This window comes from Ceratotherium simum, chromosome 17, assembly GCF_057802395.1.
Source record: "Ceratotherium simum simum isolate JZ-2026a chromosome 17, ASM5780239v1, whole genome shotgun sequence".
NCBI lineage: Eukaryota > Metazoa > Chordata > Mammalia > Perissodactyla > Rhinocerotidae > Ceratotherium > Ceratotherium simum.
The window spans coordinates 58,189,091-58,211,778 of NC_141916.1; the positions used below are offsets into that span (position 1 = coordinate 58,189,091).

At 41.1% G+C, this 22,688-nt stretch overlaps 1 protein-coding gene across 7 annotated transcripts in view; it reads left to right on the plus strand.

Moving 5' to 3' along the window:
* The window catches only part of CCDC77 (coiled-coil domain containing 77), a 42,225-nt gene that overhangs the window by 10,148 nt on the left and 9,389 nt on the right, over positions 1 to 22,688 (plus strand). For 4 of the 7 annotated variants that reach the window (XM_087442924.1, XM_087442923.1, XM_087442922.1 and 1 more), the window contains 6 exons: positions 2,394 to 2,446; positions 4,859 to 5,060; positions 8,475 to 8,617; positions 15,075 to 15,171; positions 20,062 to 20,134; positions 21,622 to 21,713. In XM_087442924.1, the coding sequence (XP_087299050.1) occupies positions 2,409 to 2,446; positions 4,859 to 5,060; positions 8,475 to 8,617; positions 15,075 to 15,171; positions 20,062 to 20,134; positions 21,622 to 21,713 (645 nt within the window). In that variant the 5' untranslated portion in view covers positions 2,394 to 2,408. The remainder of the gene's footprint in view (positions 1 to 2,393; positions 2,447 to 4,858; positions 5,061 to 8,474; positions 8,618 to 15,074; positions 15,172 to 20,061; positions 20,135 to 21,621; positions 21,714 to 22,688) is intronic. The other 3 variants (XM_087442926.1, XM_087442927.1, XM_087442928.1) reach the window with 3 other exon arrangements.

The following is a 22,688-nucleotide window of genomic DNA, read 5'->3' on the forward strand; positions in this document are numbered from 1 at the left end:
GTGCATCAGTGCATGCCCAGGATCCAAACCCGGGCCACCAGCAGCAGAGCATGTGCACTTAACTGCTATGCCGCAGCCCGGCCCCGTTTTTTTTTTTTTTTGTTTTTTGTTTTTTTCTGCGTGAGGAAGATCAGCTCTAAGCTAACATCCATGCCAATCCTCCTCTTTTTACTGAGGAAGACTGGCCCTGGGCTAACATCTGTGTCCATCTTCCTCCACTTTATATGGGACACTGCCACAGCATGGCTCGACAAGCGGTGCCTCGGTGCACGCCCGGGATCCAAACCCGGGCTGCCAGCAGCGGAGCACATGCACTTAACCACTACGCCACGGGGCCAGCTCCTGTAGGCCGTTTTAAAGACCTTGGTTCTCTGAGTAAAATGGAAAGTTATTGGAGGCTTTTCAGCAGAGGAGTTTTGTGTTTTGACTTGTATTTTAAATGATCACTCTAACTGCCGTGTTGAGAGTAGAGTGCAGGGGATGGAGTTGAGAGTGGAAGCAGAGAAACCACCAGTTAAGGAGCTGTTGTAGTCATCCAGGTAAGAGATTATAGTGGGTTGAACCAGGGTGGTATTGGCATGAGTGGTTGTCAGATTCTAGATATTTTGATTGTAGAGTGAATAGGATTTGCTAATGGATTGAGTGTAGGATGTAAGACAAAGAACGGAGTAAAATTTCTCCAACCAAGTTTTTTGTCATAAGCAACTGGCAGAATAGAGTTAGTTATTACTGGAACGTAGAATTCTGAGAGAAGAGCAGGTTTTGGTAGAAGGAGGTATATATCAGGAGCTCAGTTTTGGACTTGTTAAGCCTGAGAGACCTGTTAGACATCTAAGGGGAGATATGGAATAGGCAATCAGATATGTATGAGTCTGGGGTGGAGGGCAGAGTCAAGATTGGAGGTACAAATTTGAAAACTTAGTGTGTATATGGTATTTAAAACCGTGAGACTTCATGAGGTCACCAAGGCAATAAGTATAGATAAAGATGAAGAAGAACTAGCAGTGACTGAAAATTAATGACCTATGAGGAAGGAGGAAAACCAGGAAGATGTGATATCCTGGAAGCCAAATGAAAAGGTTTCAAGGAGGAGGGGGAGAGGCACCCTCGGTTCCCAGCAGGAAAATGGTGTATAGAATTAACGATCATAATTATCTCTTTTCACTCTTTTTCACAAAATTCTTCCCCAAAGGACTGAAGATTTTAAGCAGATATATACAAGGTAGAAGAACACAAGAACAGAACATTACATCTCCTCATGACTTGCTCAAAATCAGAATGGATTAACAAAGTGTGCTTGATAAGAAAGCTTTCCCCAAAGCTAATTAAAAAACTCTCCCTCTCCCCTTCTCTTTATGTCCCTCCTCCCCCTCTCCCCTCTCCTCCTCTCCCCCGTCTACCTTTCCTCTCTCCCCCTTTTCCCCTTCAACCTCCCTCCCTCACTCATATAACATGGTATTCCCTCCCTGTCTGTGTCGTTTATCTTCCTGAAAATTTCTGTGGTAAGATTGTTCAAAGTAGAGGAACTCAAGATCTATGTTATCAATTGGAAGATTTGTGAATGAACCTTTTAAAGCTTATAAGTAATTGTTTTTCTTTCCCTAAGATAAAACAGTAGATACTGCTCACCAAATAAAGATAATATCAGTGGCTTTGTATTTATCTTAAATTTAGCATAATGGGTTCTCTACCTTAATTTCCACTTACTATTTCTTGCTTATTAGAAACTTTTCTGCATCTCCCTCCTATAATTTCAGTGAAAAAATTGTAATTTTGTTTTGCATTGTTACAGATAACTTTCATACTAAGGAGTCTTTTGTGTGTGCTTATCCATCCAAATATTAAATGCCATTCTGATTTTATTTGAAAATAATCAGGAAGAATGCCTTATCAAACTCCAAAAGTCTGGGGCCGGCCCTGTGGCTTAGCGGTTAAGTGCACACGCTCCACTATTGGCGGCCTGGGTTTGGATCCTGGGTGCACACCGATGCACCGCTTCTCCAGCCATGCTGAGGCAGCGTCCCACGTACAGCAACTAGAAGGATGTGCAACTATGACATACAACTATCTGCTGGGGCTTTGAGGGAAAAAAAAAAAAGAGGAGGATTGGCAATAGATGTTAGCTCAGAGCCAGTCTTCCTCAGCAAAAAGAGGAGGATTGGCATGGATGTTAGCTCAGGGCTGATCTTCCTCACAAAAAAATAAATAAATAAATATCCAAAAGTCATAGAAGGTCAGGATTTGGAACTACTTTAAAGAATACTGCGTTTTAAAACATCACATTCCCACCAGCAGGCACATCTGATGATGTTGGAGAGGGAACCAGTCTGTACCTGCTATGCTGTTTTTTTCTGTTCCTAACCACTCATTCTGAATTTTTGTGTATTTGACAGGTGTGAAAAGACAGCATGAACTTTACCCCGACACGTACCCCTGTCTGCAGAAAGTAAGACGTTTGCTTATTTATGAGTTGTTAAAATAAAGAATCGAGACTTCTATAGCCTTAGCACAAGTTACCTTAGGAACCAGGAGGGTTTTGGAAGCATACTTACAAACTCTGGGTTTGGAATATATTAGACCTCACTTCTCTATTCTTATTATTTAGAATTTAGATGAAAAATTAGGACACATTGAATGTTAATACCAGAATCCAGGCAGTTTGAGTGGGCCTCAGCCAGTGCCAGTGGGTCCTGGATTACAGCACAACCAACCAACATACAAAGACGGGACTTTGAGTTCTGGTTCTGCCATCAGCTTGCGGCAGGACACCTCATCTTCCTCCTCATCCTCACTGCCACAACTCTCATCGGCAAAATCTCAGCAATACCTCTTAGTTCGTCTGTTAACCTATTTTCCAGGGTCTTTATAAGGCGACCGCCTTTGAAAACATGAAACATTAAGTAAAATAGTATTTCCGTCATGAGCTTTTAATGACTGAGAAAATATTAGGTTTTTTGTTTCTTCATGCTAGCTGAAAGTAAATTTTAATGTCTCTTGTATACATGCTCACTTACTGAAAGTGCTGGCCATAGCTCATTAACTACAACTCGGGGCTTCTGGTGTAAAATTTCTCCACTCTGCTATCTAATTGTTCTATTGTAAATTGCAGGCAGTTAGCCAAAGTGGATTAATTTTCACACAAGAGTTTTTCCGCTTCTGCATCACTTTTTTTCTAACTTTCATTGTTTTTGCTTAAGTCTGTTGTTTTCTAAAAGCAAACAGACAAACTTCTTGTCCAGCTTTTGATCTTGTCTAGTCTTGGTCTGTGTAATTCAAATGTCTCCAGTGCTAGAGATTAGGGTCTGATGTGGTTGTTGGGTTACTAACGAGGCAACATTTTCTTTCTTTTTTTTTTTTTTAATATAATTTTATTTATTTATTTATTTTCCCCCAAAGCCCCAGTAGATAGTTGTATGTCATAGCTGCACCTCCTTCTAGTTGCTGTATGTGCGACGCGGCGTCAGCATGGCCGGAGAAGTGGTGCGTCAGTGCGCGCCCGGGATCCGAACCCGGGCCGCCAGTAGCGGAGCGCACTCACTTAACCGCTAAGCCACGGGGCCGGCCCATGGCAACATTTTCTAATCCTGAATCTTGTCATTCCCTTCCTTAATAATTTTGCTACTTATATAACTAGCCCTAAAAATAAACTGTTTTTTTGTTTTTGTTTTTTGGTGAGGAAGATTGGCCCTCACCGAACATCTGTTGCCAATCTTCCTCTTTTTTTTTTTTTGCTTGAGGAAGAGTGGCCCTGAGCTAACATCTGTGTGAATCTTCCTCCACTTTATACGTGGGACACCGCCACAACATGGCTGAATGAGTGGTATGTAGATCCATGTGCGGGATGCAAACCCCCGGCTGCCGAAGCAGAGCGCACGAACTTAACCACTATGCCACTGGGCTACCCCACAATAAACTGTTTTAATTTGCAAGTTCCTATCTTAAATAAGTGGTAATGTCTTCTGTATATGCATGTACATACATTTTTCCATTTAATAGCATTTGGATGATTTATTCATATTCATACATGTATCTCTAATTTATAGTTTCTAATAACTCTGAATAATATTCCATTGTATGACTATACCACCGTTTAGCCATTATCCTATCAAATGGACATTTGGAAGGTTTACTGTTTTGTTGTTACAAATAGTGTTACTATGAACATTTTCATATTTGTCACCTTGTACATATGTGCATGAGTTTGTCTAGGAAGGAACTGCACTTTTACTAGATTCTGCCAGTTAACTCTCTGTAGTTTCACCAACTTACACTCTACCAGCAGTGTATGTGTTCCTGTTGCTATATGTCTTATAGGATTTTCTGTTACTACCTGGTCTTAATTTATATTTAATTTTTTTTAATGATCTTTTTATTCTCTAACATGTATTTTGAAACGAGCTTAAGCCTTTAATACTTGGAAAGCAGTTCATAAGGTTCTTCACTAACCTGTAACATCGAACTTTCAAGGTTTATGAGCACCGTAATTATAAGCACTTTAAGAACATAAACCCCTTTTTTATTTAAGAAATTATAATGTCTGGGCCGGCCCCGTAGCTTAACGGTTAAGTGCGCATGCTCCGCTGCTGGCGGCCTAGGTTCGGGTCCCGGGCGCGCACCGACGCACCGCTTCTCCGGCCATGCTGAGGCCACGTCCCACATACAGCAACTAGAAGGATGTGCAACTATGACATACAACTATCTACTGGGGCTTTGGGGGGAAAAAAAGTAAATAAATCTTTAAAGAAAAAAAAGAAGTTATAATGTCTTATAAATGTTCAGACAGTTTAATGAATATGTCCTTTCTAATTTCACCTGGGCTGACAACTGTCTCCAAACATGGTGTTGCCTGTGGCTTCAGTGGTTCTACCAGGTGGAGAGGAGTGTCTTTCTCAGAGTCAATGGAGTCAACTCCCTTGCCTTCAATCAAAGATCGTCTGGCCCTCCTCTGCCCTTCTCAGGAGCTTCTGGAATATTATCAAAAGAAGATGGCCGAGTGTGAGGCAGAAAATGAGGACCTATTGAAGAAACTGGAACTATACAAGGAAGCTTGTGAGGGACAGGTAAAAGAGAGATGGTGCATGCCCTTTTAGGTCTCTGTTCATTACTGAGAGAAGATCTAGAAGTGCCAGCTTGTATCCCAAGCAGATATTTTATAAAAAGTATTCTTTTTTGACTCCCTTCTGCCCCAGCTTAGCTACCTACCCTTTGGATCCCTCATTGGATCATAATCCCCCCAAACTGCTCCACCTCTAAAATGTTGAACTCTTACATCTCGATCTCTCTTATACTTCTAGTTCTTTCAACCCCTTATGCCTGACTTCATTTAACTTTATTGTTACCTCCGTAGCTCCTTCACGTTTCAGTTTTCTAAGTGTTGCATGTCAGCTTCTGACATCATGTCCTTCCTTTCTAACGAACCCCATCATGCTTCACTTCAGCGATAACTGTACTGCCTGAACATGACCCCCTGCTTACTCTTCTCCTGCACTTGCATAGCAAACCCTGAGCCGTAACTCAATCCAGTTCTCTACCACCTATTCTCCTGGAGCGGGAGTTCTTAACCTTGGCATTATTGACATTTTGGGCTTGGTAATTCTTTGTTGTGAGGACTGTCCTGTGCATTGTAGACTGTTTAGCAACATCCTCGGCCTCTACTCACTAGATACCAGTAGCACACTGCCCCCTACTCCACCCCAGTTGTGACCATCAAAAATGCCTGGAGACATTGCCAAATTTCTCTTGGGGGCATAAGCAAAATCGCCCCCAATTGAGAACCACTGTCCTAGGAATGTCAAATTATTGCAGAAATTCATGGTAAACAAATTCGTGTGTATCCTCAGTGATTACACAGCAGTTTTCTTCCCTATCTATAGTTGGTTCCCTCCCCTCCACATCTGTACCATACCTTCACTACTCTCTTCCACTACTCTCTGCAACGGCTTCTTAGCCCTCCTCTCTCATCACGTGGTCTTGCTTCCTAGTTCACAGAGGAAATACCAGCTATCATGCGTAAACTCCCTTCCTGCCCATCCACACAGTTACCTATATCTGTCTCTATCTTTCTTCTTTCTTTCTTTTTTTTTTTTGTGAGGAAGATCGGCCCTGAGCTAACATCTGCCAATCCTCCTCTTTTTGCTGAGGAAGATTGGCCCTGGACTAGCATCCGTGCCCATCTTCCTCCACTTTATATGGGATGCCGCCACAGCATGGCTTGAGAAGCAGTGCATCGGTGCACGCCTGGGATCCGAAGCCGGGTCACCAGCAGCAGAGCACGCTCAGTTAACCGCTACGCCAGAGTGCCGGCCCCTCTATCTCTCTTCTTTCTTATTGCTTCAGGGACAGGATGTCTCTGCCTATTCAAGCTGCATTGATCCAGCACTCCCTGTCCCCCATCCCTTTTTCCTCCTAAGAAACCATGCTTTATCATCTCTCTCCTCCTTGTGTTTTATTTTTAACCTTTTGCTTGACATTGGCTTTTTCTCCTCAGTATATGAACATACTCAAGTCTTTCCTAACTTAAAAGAAAAAACAAAAAAACACCCTTTTTTAGTTGTGCTTCCCTCTTTAGCTACTCTCATATACGTGGCTCTTTCTTTTCTCAACCACACTTCTAGCGTAGTTGACTTTATCACCCAGTCATTGACTCTTTGACTGCAGTTTGGTCTCTGTCCTCACTGTTGCACTAAAACTGCTCCTCCTGTGGTCTCCAATACCGGTTTGCCAAAATTTTCTCTGTGACAGTTGCAGTATTCATCACTATTGACCTCTCCTTTCTAAAAACTCTCTTCCTTTCTTGATTTCTGTGTCATTTTTCTTTCCCAGTTTCTATCTCACTTCTCTGACCAGTTCTTCTCAGTTTTCACTAACAGCTTCTCTTCCTTAGTCTTAAATGTCAAATTCTTCCAGATTCCACCATAAATGGTCTCATTTTATCCATGCATTATACTACTACATATGTGATGATGACATCCAAATAACTAAATGCTGACTGACTTTTCTCCTGAGCTCCACGTTAGTATGTCCATATCTGAACTAGTGTTCTTTTTTCTACCCTACCCACACATACGCATATACCACTACCATTTCCCCTCTCTCCATTCCTCATCTCTTAACTTTTCCTTTGTTCTGTGACTTAGTAAATGCTATCGTTGCCTGCAATTCTGCCCAGCCTCTACATTCAATCATTTGCTAAGTCCTGTTGGTTCTACTTCCTAAATAACCACTTGATCCATTCCAACAACTTCTTCACTATTGCCACAACACTAGTTCAGACTCTCATTATATCTCCTGAACTATTACAGTGTCATCCTTACCAGTATCCTGGCCTCCAGCCTCATACCTCTCCAGTCTGCCTCCCACTTTTCACCCCAGTAATACTGAAATATTTGTAGTTGTCCGAACATTTAAGGCTCTCTGATGGTTCTGTATTTACTACTCTTTCCTGAGAGTGCCCCCGCTCTGCTTGTCTCTAGCAGTCTTCATCCTTTAAGGTTCAGCTTTTTGGTGGTGTTCTCTGACTTCCCAGAAAGGCTTCCACGATTTTATTCCTGCTGCACTTCCCCCTCTGCCACTTACCATGCGTGCTCCTCCATGAAATAATTATTTTATTTTAATTGTTTGTATGTCTGTCTCCCCACAAAATTCCTTAGCTCTGTAGGCAGGAATCATACCTTTTCATCTGTGTTTCCCAACTTTCATAATGCTTATTACATAGAAAGTATTAAAAAGGAAGTGTGAGGGCCGGCCCCGTGGCTTAGCGGTTAAGTGCGCACGCTCCGCTGCTGGCAGCCCGGGTTCAGATCCCGGGCGTGCACCGACGCACCGCTTCTCCGGCCATGCTGAGGCCGCATCCCACATACAGCAACTAGAAGGATGTGCAGCTATGACATACAACTATCTACTGGGGCTTTGGGGGAAAAAATAAATAAATAAATAAAAAGTTTAAAAAAAAAAAAAAAGTGTGAGTTGGGGCCGGCCCAGTGGCACAAGTGGTTAAGTGCGCGTGCTCCACTTCGGCGGCCTGAGTTTCACAGGTTCCGGTCCCACGTGCGCACCGATACACTGCTTGTCAAGCCATGCTGTGGCGGCGTCCCATATAAAGTAGAGGAAGATGGGCACAGATGTTAGCTCAGGGCCAATCTTCTTCAAGAAAAAAGGGGAGGATTGGCATCGGAAGTTAGCTCAGGGCTAGTCCTCCTCACAAAAAAAAAAGTGAGTAGAGCGGGTGAATCATAGCATTCTAGGTTCTCCAGTCTGTAAAGGAAGATGTGAGAGCTTTGACATTGTATGTAAACATCACACACACCCTGTAGCTTTTAAACTCAAGTCTATACACAACCTGTTGTTGTCATCTGAATTCTGTATTGGTGAAACCATTCACTTTGTGATATTTCTACATGAACTGACTCCACCATATCCAATAAGAGATACGCCTATGAAGCCCAATATCTTTTCAACTACTTTTTTCTTTCCAGCATAAACTAGAATGGGATTTGCAGCAGAGGGAGGAGGAGATTGCTGAATTGCAGAAAGCTCTAAGTGATATGCAGGTCTGCCTCTTCCAGGAGCGGGAACATGTTCTACGTCTCTACTCAGAAAATGACCGGCTGAGAATCAGGTACCAAGTAGGGGGAGGGAAATTGTGGAGTTATAGTTCTAAGTTACACCAAACAAGATAAATTTCTCTATGGGCATTCTCTTAGGTTGTATTCCCCAGGAAACAGACTCTGAGATGGAGATTTGCCTTCAGGGTGGTTAGTAGGGAGGCTCTCAGGAATAATATCTGTGAGCACATTTCAGCAGAGGGAGAATTTGAACTGTGATACAGTGGTAACAGAGGCCTTAGCCAACCCCACAGGGAGCTCTGGGGCTGGGAGAGCCTTTCAGAGGCAAAGGAGTCAGACTTTTGTGCCCATGCAATGATCAGTCATTGGATTTAGGGCAAAAAAAAAGGAGGAGGATTGGCAATAGATGTTAGCTCAGAGCCGGTCTTCCTCAGCAAAAAGTGGAGGACTGGCATGGATGTTAGCTCAGGGCTGATCATCCTCAAAAAAAAAAATTTGACATCTTAGTATCAAGTCTTCCAATTCATGGACATGGGCTGTCTTTCCATTTATTTACGTGTTCTTTAATTTCTTTCACCGATGTTTTCAGTGTACAAGTCTTTGACTTCCTTGGTTAGATTAATTCCTAAGGGCCGGCCCCGTGGCTTAGCGGTTAAGTGCGTGCTCTCCGCTGCCGGCGGCCCGGGTTCGGATCCCGGGTGCGCACCGAGGCACCGCTCCTCCAGCCATGCTGAGGCCGCATCCCACATACAGCAACTAGAAGGATGTGCAGCTATGACAGACAACTATGTACTGGGGCTTTGGGGGAAAAATAAATAAATAAAATCTTTAAAAAAAAAAAAAAAAAAAAAAAGATTAATTCCTAAGTATTTTATTCTTTTTGATGCTATTGTAAATTGAATTCTTTTCTTAATTTCATTTTCGAATTGTTCATTGTTAAAGTATAAAAATGCAACTGATTTGCACGTTGAATTTGTGTTCTGCTACTTTGCTGAATTCACTTATCCGTTCTAACAACAGTTTCTTTTTTTTTCTTTTCTGTGAAACCCTTAAGGTTTTCTACATATAAGATCATGTCATCTGTGAACAAAAATAATTTTACTTCTTCCTTTCCAATTAGGATGTCTTTTCTTTGTTTTCTTTCCTACTTGCTCTGGCTAGGACTTCCAATACTGTGTTAAATAGAAGTTGTGAAAGTGGGCATCCTTGCCTTGTTCTTGATCTTAGAGGAAAACTTTCTTTTTTTTTTGTGAGGAGGACTAGCCCTGAGCTAACATCCAATGCCAATCCTCTCCTTTTTTCTTGAGGAAGAGTGGCTCTGAACTAACTTCTGTGCCCATCTTCCTCTACTCTACATGGGACGCCACCACAGCATGGCTTAACAAGCAGTGAGTCAGTACGTGCCCGGGATCCAAACCTGCGAACCCCAGGCCTTCGAAGTGGAGCATGTGCACTTAACCGCTTGCGCCACCGGGCCTCCCCTAGCGGAAAACTCAGTCTTCCTCCACTGATCATAATGTTAGCTGTGGGTTTTTCATACATAGCTTTTATTATGTGGAGGTTGTTTTCTTTTATTCCTAGTTTGTTGAGTGTTTTTATCATAAAAGGGTGTTGACATGATTTTATGTTGACACAAAATGTCAAGTGTGTTTTCTGTATCAATGGATGATCCTGTGTTTTTTTCCTTCATTCTGTTAATGTAGTGTATTACATTGATCGATTTTCATATGTTAAACCATACTTGTATTCCAGGAATAAATTCCATCGTGGTATGTAATCCTTTTAATACGCTGCTGCATTTGGTTTGCTAGTATTTTGTTGAGGACATTTGCATCAGTGTTCATAAGCGATACTGATCTGTAGTAGTTTTCTTGTAGTATCTTTGTCTGACTTTGGTTTCAGGTCAGTGCCAGCCTCATAGAATGAGTTAGGAAGTGTTGCCTCCTCAATTTTTGGAAAAGTTTGAGAGTGATTGGTATTAGTCCTTGCAAAGGATTCTTGGACCCTGTTCCAATGTCTGTGTGTATGGAGGCTTCCCCACACCAACAGGCAGTTCTCGGATGCCAGCAGGGTGTCTGGAAATTCAACTCAATTCTGACACTATCTACCCAGAGATAGAATCAGATTCCACCAGTAAGCAGCTCAGTCCCATAAGACCACTGTCGGCTTCAGATGCCAGTTGCAAGCCCAGGTTGTTACCGGTGCTTCTGACCAACTGGCTACAAACTGGAGGTTCCAATGACCGCCTCCAACTCAGGATGTCAATCACAAGTTCAGGTTGTTATCTGTACTTCTGACCAACTGGCTGTAAATCAGAGGTTCCCATTACCCCCTCCATGAGTTTTAATTAATTTGCTAGAATGGCTCACAGAACTCAAGAAAACCTGTTTACTCAACTAGATTACCGATTTATTACAAAGGATATGAATCAACAGTCAGATGAAGAGATTCATAGGGGAAGGTCCTTAATAAGCTCCTGTCCTCGAGGTGCTTGGAGCCTAGTGAGGTGGCACATGGAAGCATTCTGGTTCCCCAGCAAGGAAGCTCTCTGAAAGGAAAGGGAGGGCTGAGGAGCTGTCCTTTGGAGTTTTTATGGAGGCTACCTCGTGTAGTCATGATTGATTAAGTCATTGGCCATTGGCAATTGATTTGACCTCAAGCCTTTCACCCCTCCCTGGAGGCTGAGGGAGTGGGACTAAAAGTTCCAACCCTCTAATCACGTGGTTTGCTCCATTGGCAGTCGGCCCCATCCTTAGGTGCTTTCCAAAAGTCACCTCACTAACATAACAAAAGACGCATTTATCACTCTCAACACTGAGGAAATTCCAAGGGTCTTGGGACCTGTGAGCTACAGACTGTGGACAAAGACCAAATATATATTACAAATATATTTTGGTAATCTGAATGACCAAATATATATTTCCCATAAATCACAGTGTCACAGTCGTTCTTTAAATGTTAGGTTGAATTCACCAGTGAAGCCATCAGGTCCAGGGTTTTTCTTTGTCAGGACATTTTTGATTACTGATTTGATGGGGTTCAGGGCAGGCTGGCCCAAGATGTGCCACTCTGGTATGTGGATTATTTTGAGCTGAAGATAATAAAGGCTCAGAAGACTCAGAAAGAAGCTTTGACCTCCCCTCCCCCGCCCCCAATAACTGCCTAAAAGAATTTAAGATAGAATACCTGTCCCCAGGACAGGCCGTCACCATAGATAACTCTGGGTATGGATAGACTGAAAGGGTCCTTGCTAAGCCCATTCTTATCAAAGCTCTGAAAACCAAGTAAAAGTAGAAGTTATCTTTTTGTAAGAGAATTAGATTTATAAGGGAAATCTCCATTTGTAAAGGTATCTCCTTTTCTGTACCAGGAAGAAGGTGGGGTGACTTTATCTCTAGAAACTCTTTTCAGTGCAGAAGGCAAGGACTTAAATCTGCATATTAACCTTACTCTTGTTTACTGTGCTTTTCCGGTAATCTCCCATAACTGACTCCTCCCACCCCCAACATCCTCCTTTGTCTTTAGCTGAAGATAGTATTTAAGATGAGAACCTCTGCCATTTTGTTGAGTTACCCAGCTTTTCCTGGGTCTCTCCCGTGTATGCATGTTCTAAAGCTTTGTTTGATTTTCTCCTGCTGTTCCATCTTATATTAATTTCATTTGTAGCTCAGCCAGAAAGGACCCAGAGTGGGTAGAGGATAGTCTTCCTCCCCTACAGATTCAATCTCCTTAATAGTTTCAGCCTTGACCTAATGCAGAACTTCTTTTCAACTCTGGGCCACACTGAAAGCTCACCTTCCATGGCACTTGATATATGGGTCAGAGCAGTATTCCAAAGTATGGAATATGTTGTCTCTAGAACCTGAAGAGTCCTGTCGACACAAGATAACCAATAACCATTCCATAGATAAGAGAAATAAAATGAGTTTTACTTGAGCCAGAATGAGGATTATAAACTAGGAAGGCCTTAGAAAGCGTTTGTTCCAGAGAAGCATGGTTTTCAGTATGGTCTTATATGTTTTTAGAACAAAGAGCATTAAACACACCCAGGATACATTTTCATAAAAGTTTCAAAGAGGTATTTAGTTGCAAATTAGTAGGTCAACGTGACCCTCATGTTGGGAAAGGGACTAATCTGGGGGTTACCAATAGAGTGTTACCAATAGGGCATGGGAAAGGAAGTATGCATTCTTATCTTAAGTGAGTGCAATTTTCTTTTTTAATTTTTTTCTGAGGAAGATTCACTCTGAGCTAACATCTTGTTGCCAATCTTCCTGGGTTTTTTTGGCTTGAGGAAGTTAGCCCTGAGTTCATGTCTCTGCCAGTCTTCCTCCACTTTACGTTGGTTGCCATCACAGCATGGATTGATGAGTGGCATAGGTCTGTGCCCAGGGTCTGAACCCGTGAACCCAGGCCACTGAGGCAGAGGGCGCAGAACTTAAACCACTCAGCCATGGGGCTGGCCCCAAGAGAGTGCATTCTTTAATAGTTAAGCAGATGTACAATGTATGTTTGATAGGCCATAAGTCAGGCTTTTGAGTGCAAGCGGAATCAGTTTTCAACCCAAATAGTTACCCCATATACCTCAATATGTTAAAATCTCTTGTCAGTCCTTCCTGGCATTATGCTTCCTTCTTGGTGATGATAGGTGTGAGATGCAATAATTTGTCCTTTACTTTGAAAGAAATGTCCTGGCATGCCTAGATCGGACCCCTAAAGCTTCACTGAGTGCTCTCAACCCTCTGGAACACATGTATCTTACCAAGGGTTCTAATGCACTTGCCATTTCTTGTCTATCTAATCTGATTTAATATGATATCATCAATAGTGAACTAATGTGATCTGTGGAATGGCCAGATCCAGGTCCCTTTGGACTGATTTGATAAAGAGCAGAACATGGTTCTAAGGAAAGACTATAAAAGTATACTGTTATTCACGCCACATGAATGAAAACTGCTTCTGATCCTGTTAGGAATGGAAAGGAATACATTTGCTTAATCAATATCCACATACCTTCTACCTAAGACCAAGTTAATCTGCTCTAGCAAAAATAGATCTGGCACAGTGACTGAAATTGGGACCTACTGGGGACTCACTGTTATCTTTCTGGTTTTACATAGATCATACTTGTGAATTAAATGGAGATTTGATGGAGACATCCACCCGTACATCCTTTAGATCTTTTTTTATCATCTTGGCTAGGATGAGGAGCAGTTTCAGAGGGTTCCACTTGCCTTAACCCAGAAGCCAAGAAGCCAGTTGGTGGTTTTGCCAACTACCAAATATGTCCACTCCAATTATACATTTGGAGATGGAGGAAATGACCATTGATTGGGTCTTGATCCAGTGGACCCACTGTGAGCTGGACCTGGACCAAAATTCCCTTTATTACATGGTTCCCATGTGCCCCAGTACTATGATAAAGCTTCAGGTCACCAGAGATCACTGTCAACTCAGACCCTGTATCCAGCAATCCTTTTCCTCAGTGTACAATTACTTGAATAAATAGCCATAGGCCCTTTGGAGAAGGACTGGGGGAGTCATTACTGTGTACATTTGTTGTGGCGTCACTAGGTCTTATCTCCTGGGAGACCTAGCTTCTCCTTCAGGTAGTAGTCTCTGGGTTTTAAAACTGGCAGAGGTGTGGAAAATGCGCCAGAGATTGTGATTTTGTATAGGGCACAGCCCTCAGCCTTTCTCCATCTTTGATTTATTTTGTTTAAGCTATACTGCCTTGACCACCTCTCTGTCTTACTCCTAAGAGCACTATGCTCTATCAACCATCTCCATATGACGGGCTCTGAAATCTCATTTTAGAGTTTGCTTTCTTGGTCCATTTCTGATATCAACTGTCTTAGATTGGGTTCCCTGGAAAACAGACTGCAATGGAGACTTGTTTGCAGGACGTTTTTGGGGAGTGCTCTGAGGAATAACCATTACCTGTGAGGGAATAAGGAAAGTCTGATTGGGCAAAACTTGAACTTCACTTCATTTAGAACAGGCCTCAGTCAATGCCACATGGTGCCTTGAAGCTGGGATGGCCCTTCAGAAAGATCCTGAATTGACACAAGGAGATTGGGATTTGTACCCCCTCATTCACAGGCGCTGGGTACAGGCTGTCACTTGGGCACGCAGGTGGGTGAGGCAGTTCACCTTGACTGAGGGCAATTCTGGAGAGAGATTCAGCTGTGAGCCATTAGCCTGCAACATTGCTGGCAGTTGGGGGAATGAACCCATCGGTCCTGAAGAGGAGAATCTGAGCAGTGTACCCTAGTACCCACCTATAGTTCTTTTCTAGAACCAAAGAAGAAATTGTTTGCTGGCCCCTTCTCTCTGAATTCCTGATGTAAATACCTGATGTTTTAAAAATTAGAGCTAAGGTCTAGTTATTCAATTTTAATTTGAGGTTACCATTGTTTTAAAAATAACTAAGTCACAAGAGAGATGCTTTAAACAGAAAAATTTGCTTATCTGGACACAATGTGTGCTTACTCTCTACGAGAATTGCAGGGAGCTAGAAGACAAGAAGAAGATTCAGAATCTCTTGGCTCTTGTGGGAACAGACACTGGAGAAGTGACCTATTTCTATAAGGAGCCTCCCAACAAAGTAAGTAATCTTTGGTATAGTGTGGTAAGCATGGCTTTTACAAAATACAGGCTAGGGTCCATAGAGCAATTTTGGTACTTGCTGAAGAAGATAGAAGGAGAATTAGCTATCATAGTCCCATGTTTACCTAAGTTTTCAAAGCATTTTCTAGAATTACAAGGAGCTTTCTGGTTTTATTCTTTTTCTTCACAAACTTTGGGAAGTGGCATTGTTTACCTCATTTCACCATTTGGAAACCTAAAGCACAGAGGACTAGATGTTTTCGATGAGATTAGAGAGGAAAGCAGGAGGAGACTTGTGTGGGAGCAAGTTTCAATACTCAAGTCTCTTTTTTAATCTTTGTTTATACTGATTACAAAAGTAATGTGTGGTCTTCTTAACAAACAAGAAAAATCCCAAATAAGCAACCTTAAACTATGCCTAATAGAACTAGAAAAAGAAGAGCAAACAAAGCCCAAAGTCAGCAGAAGGAGAGAAATGATAAAAATTAGAGCAGAAATAAATGAAATTGAAACAAACAAAAAAAAATAGCAGAAAGGATCAATGAAACAAAGAGTTGGTTCTTTGGGAAGATAAACAAAATTGACAAACCTTAGCCAGGGTTCTCACTAAGAAAAAAGAGAGAAGGCTCAAATAAATAAAATTAGAAATGAAAGGGAGAAGTTACAATGGATACCAGAGAAATGCAAAGGATTATAAGAGAATACTACGGAAAACTATATGCCAACAAGTTGGACAATCTAGAAGAAATGGATAAATTCTTAGACTCATACAAGCTCCCAAAACTGAACCAAGAAGAAATAGAGAATCTGAATAGACCAATCAAATAAAGAGATTGAAACAGTAATTAAAAACCTCCTGGGGCCAGCCCCATGGCGTAGCGGTTAAGTGCGCGTGCTCCGCTGCTGGCGGCCCAGGTTCAGATCCCAGGCACACACCAATGCACCGCTTGTCAGGCCGTGCTGTGGTGGCATCCCATATAAAGTAGAGGAAGATGGGCATGGATGTTAGCCCAGGGTCAGTCTTCCTCAGCAAAAAGAGGAAGATTGGCATGAATATTAGCTCAGAGCTGATCTCCTCACAAAAAAAAAAAAAAAACCTCCCCAAAAATAAAAGTCCAGAACCAGATGGCTTCTCCGGAGAATTTTACCAAACATTCGAAGAAGATTTAATACCTATCCTTCTCAAACTATTCCGAAAAATAGAGGAAGATGGAACACTTCCTAACACATTCTGTGAGGCCAACATCACCCGGGTACCAAAGCCAGAAAAGGACAATACAAAGAAGGAAGACTACAGACCAACATCGCTGTTCAACATAGATGCAAAAATCGTCAACAAAATATTGGCAAACAGAATACAACAATATGTTACAAACATACACCATGACCAAGTGGGATTTATACCAGGGACACAGGGATGGTTCAACATCCGCAAATTGATCAACGTGATACACCACATCAACAAAACAAGGAATAAAAACCACATGATCATCTCAATAGATGCAGAGAAGGCATTTGACAAGATCCAACATCCATTTATGATAAAAACTCTCAATAAAATGGGTATAGAAGGAAAGTACCTCGACATAATAAAGGCCATATATGAGAAACCCACAGCCAACATCATACTCAACAGGGAAAGTCTGAAAGCCATTCCTCTGAGAACGAGAACAAGACAAGGGTGGCCACTCTCACCACTCTTATTTAACATAGTACTGGAGGTTTTCACCAGAGCAATTAGGCAAGAAAAAGGAATCCAAATAGGCAACGAAGAAGTGAAACTTGCACAATTTGCAGATGACATGATTTTTATATACAAAACCGTAAAAAATCCATTGGAAAACTATTAGAAATAATCAACAACTACAGCAAAGTTGCAGGGTACAAAATCAACTTACAAAATCAGTTGCATTTCTGTATGCTAATAACAAACTAACAGAAAGAGAACTCAAAAAGGTAATTCCATGTAGGGGCCGGCCCCATGGCATAGCAGTTAAATGTGCATGCTCCACTGGTGGCGGCCCAGGTTCAGATCCCGGGCACGCACCGAAGCACTGCTTCTCAGGCCATGCTGTGGCGGCGTCCCACATAAAGTGAAGGAAGATCGGCACGGATGTTAGTTCAGGGCCAGTCTTCCTCAGCAAAAAGAGGAGGATTGGCATGGATGTTAGCTCAGGGCTCATCTTCCTCACCAAGAAAAAGAAAAAAAGATAATTCCATGTATAATGGCAACAAAAAGAATAAAATATCTAGGAATAAATCCAACCAAGGAAGTGAAAGACCTATACAATGAAAACTATAAGACATTATTGAAAGAAATTGATGATGACGCAAAGAAATGGAAAGATATCCCATGCACATGGATTGGAAGAATAGACATAGTTAAAATGTCTGTATTACCTAAAGCAATCTACAGATTTAATGCAAACCCAATCAGAATCCCAATGACATTCTTCACAGAAATAGAACAAAGAATACTAAAATTCATATGAGGCAACAAAAGACCCTGAATAGCTAAAGCAATCCTGAAAAAAAAGAACAAAGCTGGAGGCATCATAATCCCTGACTTCAAAACGTACTACAAAGCAATAGTAATCAAAACAGCATAGTACTGGTACAAAAACAGATACACAGATCAATGGAACAGAACTGAAAGCCCAGAAATAAAATCACACATATCCGGACTGCTAATCTTCGGCAAAGGAGCTAAGAACATAGAAAGGAGAAAGGAAAGTCTCTGCTATAAATGGTGCTGGGAAAACTGGACAGTCACATGCAAAAGAATGAAAGTAGACCATCTGCTTTCACCGTTCCCAAAAATTAACTCAAAACGGATCAAAGACCAGAAGGTGAGACCTGAAACTATAAAGCTCCTAGAAGAAAATATAGGCAATACACTATTTGACATTGGTCATAAAGGAATCTTTTTGGATACCATGTCTACTTGGACAAGGGAAACTAAAGAAAAAATAAACAAGTGAGACTTCATCAGATTAAAGAGCTTCTACAAGGCAAATGAAACCAGGATCAAAATGAATAGAGAACCCACCAGCTGGGAGAAAATATTTGCAAATCATATATCTGACAAGGGGTTAATCTCCATAATATATAAAGTACTCACACAACTGAACAACAAAAAAACAAACAACCCGATCAAAAAATGGACAGGGGAAATGAACAGACACTTCACCAAAGAAGACATACAGATGGTCAATAGGCATATGAAAAGATGTTCAACATCACTAATCATCAGGGAAATGCAAATCAAAACTACACTAAGATATCACTATACCCCTTAGAATGGCTATAATCACCAAGACAAAAAACAACAAATGTTGGAGAGGTTGTGGAGGAATGGGCATCCTCATTCACTGCTGGTGGGAATGCAAACTGGTGCAGCCTCCATGGAAAACAGTATGGTGATTCCTCAAAAAATTGAAAATAGAGCTACCCTATGAGCCAGCTATCCCACTACTTTGAATCTATCCAATGAACTTGAAATCAACAATGCAAAGAGGATTATGCATTCCTGTGTTCACTGCAGCATTATTCACTATAGCCAAGAAGTGGAAGTAGCCCAAGTGTCCCTCGACTGATGATCGGCTAAAGATGATGTGGTATATCTATACAATGGAGTACTACTGAGCCATAAAAAAGACAAAATTGTCCCATGTGCAGCAACATGGGTGGACCTGGAGAGTATTATGTTAAGTGAAATAAACCAGAGAGAGAAAGACAAACACTGCGTGATTTCACTCATATATGGAATATAAACCAACACACGAACATAGAGAACTTTTTGGTGGTTACCAGGGGCAAGGGGGTTGGGGGGTAGGCACAAGGGGTGAAGGGAGGCATTTGTATGGTGACTGACAAACAATAATGTACAACCAAAATTTCACAATGTTATAAACTATTAAGACATCAATAGGGCTGGCCCCGTGGCTTAGCAGTTAAGTGCACACGCTCTGCTGCTGGTGGCCCGGGTTTGGATCCCAGGCGCGCACCACCGCACCGCTTCTCCAGCCATGCTGAGGCTGCGTCCCACATACAGCAACTAGAAGGATGTGCAACTGTGACATACAACTATCTACTGGGGCTTTGGGGGAAAAAAATAAATAAATAAAATTTAGGGCCGGCCCCGTGGCTTGGCGGTTAAGTGCGCGCGCTCTGATGCTGGCGGCCCGGGTTCGGATCCCGGGAGCGCCCCGAGGCAACACTTCTCCGTCCAACGCGAGGCCGAGTCCCACGTACAGCAACTAGAAGGATGTGAACCTATGGCGTGCAGCTATCTGCTGGGGCTTTGGGGGGAAAAAACTGAATAAATAAAATCTTTAAAAAAAAAAAATAAATAAATAAAATTAAAAAAAAAAAAGACATCAATAAAAAAAAGTGTGGTCTTTATTAAAAACAAACACAGGTTTCAGAAATCTATCATATAAAAGTGGCATCTCCCATAATTCTATACCCCAGAGATAAAGCTCTTTTTCCATTCATATAGAAATATTTCTGTGTGTATACTGTTTCCATTTTTTCACTTCTATAAACTACCTCAGTTAGCATCTTTATACATATCTATATATGCATACTTTTGTGTCTCCATTACTTTTCTAAAGACCCTTGTCAAAGACCATTTTTTTTTTTTAGCAAATATTGCTAAATAACCCTGAAATTTTATTGGTTTTAGTTTGTATCATACCAACACTGGGTTTTATCCAATTTGTTACTTTGTCCACTTTGGTCTCTCATATGCATGACATCGTATATGATTATATCAATTTTGACCAATTTAATTTATGAATAGTATTTTCTCTGTAGAACTAAAGCTAAAAAGTGAAATATTATATTTATAAGAAGTCTACTTCTTTACCTTTTTTTGCTTCTTCAGGTCAGCGTTCTCCAAAAGACTATCCAGGCTGTAGATATATGTGAACAAAATGAATCGTCAACTTTCAGAGCAGGTACCAACCATATTATTATAAATTCTCGTTGCTGCAGAATTCGAAAGATGCACTGGAAATAATCAGAAATTTTTTTCTACTATACAGTGATATGGATGTTTTTTATGATGCCTCTAGTGGCCTAAGATCTTACTTTGCTTTTTTGGTGTTTTTTTTTGTTGTTGAGAAAGATTAGCTAACAACGTCTATTGCCAATCCCTTTCTTTTCTTGAGGAAGATTGGCCCTGGGCTAACTTCTGTGCCCATCTTCCTCTACTCTATATATGGGATGCCTGCCACAGCATGCCTTGATAAACAGTGTGTAGGTCTGCTCCTTGGGTTCCGAACTTGCAAAGTTCGGGCGGCCAAACCAGAGTGCGCGAACTTAACCACTATGACACTGGGCCGGCCCCTTTGCTTTTTTTTTTTAAACCTTTCTATGATGTTTTTTTGTTTTTTGTTTGTTTGTTTGTTTTTGTGAGGAAGATCAGCCCTGTGCTAACATCTGCCAATCCTCCTCTTTTTTTACTGAGGAAGACTGGCCCTGGGCGAACATCCGTGCCCATCTTCCTCCACTTTATATGGGACGCCGCCACAGCATGGCTTGCCAAGCGGTGCGTCGATGCGCGCCTGGGATCCGAACTGGCGAACCCCAGGCTGCCGCAGCAGAGCATGCGCATTTAACCGCTTGCGCCACCGGGCCGGCCCCTCTATGATGTTTTAATGAAGTAGAATAAAAAATATGTAATTAACATGCTTATGGTGATAAGTCGTAAAACAGATTTAGACAACTTCTGGAATCACAGAGTATTATTAGCCTCTCTAAGCCTCAATCTCTTTATCTCTCTCTGCCTCTTTTTTTTTTTAATGGAAATCCCAATTTTCTTTTTTTGTTGTTGAGATATAATTGACATGTAACATTATAATAGTTTCAACTGTACAACGTAATGATTCGATATTTGTATGTAGTGTGAAATGATCACCGCAATAAGTATAGTTAACATCTATCACCACACATAGTTACAGTTTTTTTTCTTGTGACGAGAACTTTTAAGATCTACTGTCTTAGCATGAGCTTCTTTCATCCAAGGAGTTAAATTTTGTTCAGTGCAGTCTTAGTGTTGCTTATTTTGAAAATAACCCTGTCTTTTGAAAATTGGGTGATACATCATAACCAAAATGTTTAGATTTAGTGTTTCTTATTCCTTAACCTTTCTGATTAAATAAGATTTTACAAGGAAAATAGATACAACTCCAAAGGAAAATTTAGTAGTTTATTCTTCAGAAAAATGAATATTTTATCCAAGTGACATCCTAGCAGAGTTCCCTTATGGAGAGTCCTATTTGAAAAATTAAGTACTATAGTTATTGTATGTTTTCCTTTTTCTTCCTTTCCATCTCTTCTAGGTAAATGAAGCCAAACTATTCTGCAAAGGTAATACTGATACTTGAATAGCAGAAAGAAAAGCTAAGTAAAGGTCTTCATTAATCTTTGTTTTCTGTTTTAGATTCTAAAGGAAGCAAAAGAAAACCAGCAATGAGAGAGAAGGAAGAAAGTTCTGAGCATTACCAAAGAGACGTACAAACACTTATCCTACAGGTAAAGCATTTATTTTGGCAGACCAAAACAGTTTCTGTCCATGAGCTTAGCTTTGTGTAACATACCTTCATTATCGTATGATAAGTATCTCTGCACATAGAGATCCTTATAGGCATAGGTTACATATAGTTTACATATAGGCATCATGTGATTAAGAAAATCGAGCTTGTTCCTAATTTCCAAGAGCTTATATTTTAAAACTGTTATTCTGTATTCAACCATTCTAGAAGTGCTAGTCTGAACCTTCAGTTCATTCAGCTTCCTTACTAAGCCCTACCCAACCAAACCATCATACAGTCAGAATTCCCTTTGTGGTTGGCCTGGGGGATACACAGAGAGTTGCAGTTATCTATGCTGATAGATCAACCTTTGGGGATATGTCCATTTATTAGTGCATGTGTTCTAAAGTCTAGGAAAGTAATGAATCGTCCTCTTACCACCTGGTAATTATATCATTTGCAACCATGATTTTTCATCTAGTTGCACTCAACTTCCTGTCCTTATCAGAGGGGTTCTATTGGTTTAAATGACAGTTTCTGCCTTTGGCCAGTATCTCCATTTGGAGTCGGGAGAGCCAGATTTGGAGAAGGAAATTACATTATACTCACTTTGCTCCACTTTTTAAAGTAAAAAGTGAAGAAAAGAGTCATTCTATTTCTGTGCAACTACGGTGTCTTAAAAGGAAGATAGTCCTAAAAGTCCAAAAAGGGAGATAGTGAAAAGGTGAGAATCTTAGGGTAGGAGAAACTGGATTTTCTAGCTTTCTTTGTGTGATGTAGATGCTCTGTTTAGTGTGGATTGAGTCTGCTCTTATGTCACCTAACCCCATCGATAAGACATTAAATAAAGGCGAGTACAGTCGAGATTTATTTTTCCTATTTGTTTTGGTGCTATGTTTTTGGTTTTTGGTTTGTGGGTTTTTTGTTTTGTTTTTTAAATTTTTCTGGAGAAAGACTCCCTTTTAGAGGTAACAAA